Raw genomic sequence first — 4,816 nt, forward strand, 5'->3', positions numbered from 1 at the left:
CCTCCTTCCCTTGGTGCTCCATCTCCCCTGTTCTCTTTTCCCCTGATACTACTCATCCTCCCCTGTCCTCCTTCCCTTGGTGCTCTATCCTCCCCTGTCCTCCTTCCCCTGATACTACTCATCCTCCTCAGTCCTCCTTCCCCCTGGTGCTCCATCCTCCCCTGCCCTCCTTCCCTTGGTGCTCCATCTCCCCTGTTCTCTTTTCCCCTGATACTACTCATCCTCCCCTGTCCTCCTTCCCCCGGCACTCCTTCTGGTGGCGCTCTCGGCTGTCCATGGGCTCCCTTGCAGTGTCTGGCCAGCAGTTGGGATAGCGTGCTTTGCCGTCCTCGTTCCAGCGTGTCTGCCATTCTGAGTGTACTCTCTGTTAGCCTGTGGGGACAGCCCAGCTGGAAGTGGCTGGTGTGCCACAGTCACTGAGCTCCGTCCACTCTCTTCTAGGAGAATGACATCTTCCTGGGCTGGGAGAAAGGAGCCTACAGGAAGTGGGGCAAGAGTAAGAAGTGTTCAGACCTCACTCTGGAGGAAATGAAGAAGCAGGCTGCTGTCCGGTGTCTGCGATCGGCCTCAGATGAGGTGAGTGCACTGCTCACTGCTGGTCCCGTGGACAGAGGGCAGGGCTGTCCCCCACAGGTGTGCCTGCGTGGCCTGAGCACCTAGGGTGTGGTTGCCTTTTGTCTCTCACCCAGAGCGGCACTCAGACCGCTGCTGCGGTCCTGGCTGTCAGGTGTCCTGGGGTCTCCTGAGTCACAGCCACCCCCACGCACAGCAGCACGAGACACTGCGGGCTCCTGCGCCCTCCTCACAGGCAGCCTAGTTTCTGGGTCCCACCTTTTATAGAGCAGGTGTCTGTGTCCTGCTGCCACTACCAGAGTACACGGTTTTTATATAGACGGAGGGAGGGCGTGTGCTTCTGTGTACACCCTTGTAATAAGAGGACACACGGCTCATATGCATTTATATCATACAGAGCACGTGGGAGTGCTATGTACACTCATAGTCAGAGGACACATGGTTCATATGCATGTATATACATGTGCACAGAACACATTAGAGTGCTGTGTACCACCCTCGTAATCAGAGGACACACAGTTTTGTACACACACACACAAATCTCTTATTTAACATCACAAGAACCTCTTCTTGCAATTACCTGGTCCAGGTTGCATTTTTTCAAGCCACAGCCCTGCAGCTGGCACTGGGCTCTGTAGGATGCACGATGCCACTTGGGGCCTCACCTTTGGGGACGTGTGTGTGTGTGTGTGTGTGTGTGTGTGTGTGTGTGTGTTCGTTCATTCTCTGGTGCTGTTAATGCAGGGCTGCTGAGGGTAGAGACCTGGGCCCCTGTGTTCTGTGTTAGTGGGGAGCCTGGGCTCAGATCCCCCGAGACACCTCCTCCTCTATCCTGTCTTCCAGTCCTGCTTGTCAGTAAGTGACCGGGTCTTGAGCTATGGTGGAAACAGCCCACTGACACACTCAGTGCCGCAGGCCTGCTTCCCGCTCCTAACACAGGAGAAGCAGAGTTTGGATCGGCTCCGACCCTTGTCACTTTGGATCATGAAGTTTCCCTGTCCTCGAAGATGGTGCAGTGTTGGTAATGGACCTGTTGTCGAGCCTGTTAGCAGGGGAGCAAAGCTCTGTCTGTGTGTATATGAAGCAGTCTGCCATGCGTCCACTCATTTTGAAAGGAAGGGGACCTGCCCTGGGCCCTGTGACTCTGGGCCATTGAGAGAGTCTCGCATGGGCCTCAGGTCCGACTCATGGCCGGCTGGCAGACGTCTGCAGGGGCACAGCCTGCTGTCTGCGTGGCCGCGTGTACAGAACTGAGCACAGAAGTCTGGTGTTCCCTCAAGGTTCACAGTGGCCACGGGTGTCAGTTGTGTCTACACTGACTTGGGGGCTCCTCGTTCTCAGTGGTGGTGGCCACGTCATCATCCAGGTTTCCATTCGCAGGTGAGAGGTGGCGCTGCCCCTCCAGGCCAGGCTCTCTGAGACGCTGAGAAAAATGCATTCAGCTGAGAGCCAGGTCACGGTCACTTGGCCCCAGTGCCGGGCCTCTCCATGTGTGGGGCCGGGTGCTTGTGCAGGAAAGGCTGGGCGGGGATGGGCCTTGTCCTGCTTCTGTGGGGAGTCACAGGGACCACTCAAGCCCCCATAGCAGGGGAACCAGTGAGGCAGGTCCATTTCCTGAGGCCTCTCCCCTCAACTTCTCATCATCCTCTTCCCTCCCCACCGCAGGCTCCCATCATGCGGACACTCCTTTCCCTCGGATGACCATCTTTTACCCCGCCCCCTCGGACGGGACTGGGGCCATGCGAAGGCATGGAGGGGAGGCTGAGGCCACGGCTCAACACCGCCCCTCCTGGCCTCCCTCGCTCCCCCCGGCTGACCTCGTTCCCTTTGCTGCTCCTGGGCAGGGGTCCAGGCCTTCAGGACCCCAAGGCCAAAACGTTCCACTCTGCCCACCTCTGGGGAGGGCGGGGCTCGGAAACGGCAGCTCTGTGCAGGCACCTCCTCCCCCAGCGTCTTCGAGTGGGGGCCTGGGGGCCTGGAGTGGTTGTGTGTCTGTCCCCAGGGTTCCACATTCAGACCTGGGAGCATGCGCATGACACTGGGCCTCTCGCTGTGAGGGAGACGGTGTGGGCGTGAGCCCAGAATGGAGCCGAGCCACTGCCCTTTACTGCTCCGTCGGTTCAATGGTGGCTGCCCTCACTCATGGTCCGCACAGCCTGGCCAGATCCTCTCTTGGGGAGCCCAGCGGCATAGTGCTGCCCATTGCCCAGTGCTGGGGCACAGGGTTCAGGGAAAAGAACAGGTCTGAGCAGTTGGGAGAGGGCCCACCTGCATGTGCCAAGTTCTTACACAGACGCATATGTGTCTCCACACCTGCATGCACACCGGTACACACACGTGTACACTCTTCTAACTCCAGTCCTGACAGACTGCTGAATTCCAGCACTGTGTGAAGGTCATTTCCAAGGTGCCAGGTCAAGTGGTCATTTGAGTGGTGTGTTTTGTGGCAGCCGCTTACATCCGACAGGACACAAGGTCCCCAGAGGCGTGTGTCCTCTCCAAGACCAGCACTTGGTGTGCAGTCATGAGCAGGGAGGCTCGCTGCGCGCTGCGTGGTGTCAGCTGACCCTGTGTGGGTTTTCCTGGTCTGCCGACCAGAATGGCATGGAGCTGTGGCCCTGCTGGCCCGCTGCACGTCATGGTAAGCAGCTGCTTGCTTGCGCGGGACTGTAGTTAGAGTGCTGTTGGTGACCAGTTCTGTCTGTAGGTGTGTGTCTGCGGAGGGCCGCCTTGTCTGTCTGGGTCCCCCAAGAGTGCTGGGCTGGACGGGGCTCCTGGTGTGCACAGCTGACACCCCTGCACTTGTCCCCTGCTGCTGCTCACACAGTGGCCGAGAGCCTTTCTCGAAGCTCGACCGCTGTGTGCTGAGTCATTCCGGGGACTGAATGGCTGAGTTCTATTTTTAGCCTTGAGGCCAGCGGCATGACCGTGCCAACGGCTGCCCTGCCCTGTCAGGGCTGTATGCTCAGTGGCTGCTGGGAAGGCTGACTGCATGGTCCCAGGGCCGTGCGGTGAATGGCATGCTGAGCTAGCTGTGCCTGCATCCTCAGCTCACTCAAGCCTATGTCTTGTCGAGAGGGATGTGAAAGGAGACAATTTTGGAGGGACTGGTGGGCGTCTGTGTGCAGTATGGCTTTTCTTTAGAGGCTGCCTCCCATCTGGGACCAGGCCACCCTCTCTGCAACTGACAGCTGCTGGCCTGGGCTTCGTGCAAGCAAGCTGGGTCCCATCTCATTTCTTTACATGGGCCTCTGGGGTCTCCTGTGTTTTGACACTGGTTCCTGAGTTTGACACTGTGCTCTTAGGTTCCCTTGAACTTCTTTACATTGACCTCCTGAGACCCTGAGTTTCACAGTTTTTGAATGCCCCAGGCTTTGGCCTTGCCCACAGAGAAATTCAGGAGTGCTCTTGGCATGACTGATTTTTAAACTGGACACGCATAAGCAGTGGTCCAGTGCTTGCTTCTGTGGGGAGGGCAGTGAAGCTGTGTGTCCTGAGAGCCCTGGTCAGTGGCCGGTGGAGGTTGACGCAACTCTCCCCTCACAGAGCTCGGGCATCGAGACGCTGGTGGAGGAGCTGTGTTCCAGGCTGAAGGACCTGCAGAGCGAGCAAGGTGAGGCCAGCCGGGTCCCCAAGGTGACGCACGCACAAACTGGCCACGCTGCCAGCCCGTTCCAGCCGAGAAGAAGCTCCAGAGACTGTTGGAAATGGGCAGCACTTCGTCCACAGCCCTGAGGCCCCGTGGCTAGACAGCTCTTCTCTGAAACCTCTGGCCTCAGCCGAGGGGCCGCCGAGAGCACGTCCCCAGCCTGCACTGGGGCACTGTATCCGGAGGAAGCCTCCGAGTGGAACCGTCTGTCGGTAGATCCCTGGTGGTCTCTGCTGCCCAACATGCATCAGGGGCTTTGATCTCTGAACTGGGCACCTCCCTGGTTTAAGCACCCCTCTGGCCAGTGAGGATCCCGGAATGGCTCTCCTCCTGGCACTCCTGCACTTGGCACAGTGGGCGAAGATGGGTTTTCCTTCCAAAGACAAACGAGTAGAGCGAGTTCCCAGAAGTCTATCCAACTTCTGATTCTTGCAAACACTCGTTAATTAGATAGAAGACGTAGGTTTCTGACACCACCACCCCGCCCCTCCCCCACAGTTATGGGGGTTTATCAGGGAAGTGATCGGTCGCCCTAAGTCAGGGTCAGCAAACAGCAAGGACACGGTCAGTGGTTCAGAGCGACACTGCTCTCTC

General features: G+C 58.2%; 1 protein-coding gene across 5 annotated transcripts in view; it reads left to right on the forward strand.

The window, feature by feature from the left end:
- The window catches only part of KIAA0232 (KIAA0232 ortholog), a 24,158-nt gene that overhangs the window by 3,277 nt on the left and 16,065 nt on the right, over positions 1-4,816 (forward strand). For all 5 annotated transcript variants that reach the window (XM_045289456.1, XM_045289458.1, XM_045289457.1 and 2 more), the window contains exons 2-3: positions 442-576; positions 4,120-4,186. In XM_045289456.1, coding sequence (XP_045145391.1) covers positions 442-576; positions 4,120-4,186 — 202 coding nt within the window. The remainder of the gene's footprint in view (positions 1-441; positions 577-4,119; positions 4,187-4,816) is intronic.

The sequence above is a fragment of the Echinops telfairi genome, unplaced genomic scaffold (assembly GCF_000313985.2).
Source record: "Echinops telfairi isolate 266 unplaced genomic scaffold, ASM31398v2 ScPeMD7_28;HRSCAF=97, whole genome shotgun sequence".
NCBI classification, from domain to species: Eukaryota; Metazoa; Chordata; class Mammalia; order Afrosoricida; family Tenrecidae; genus Echinops; species Echinops telfairi.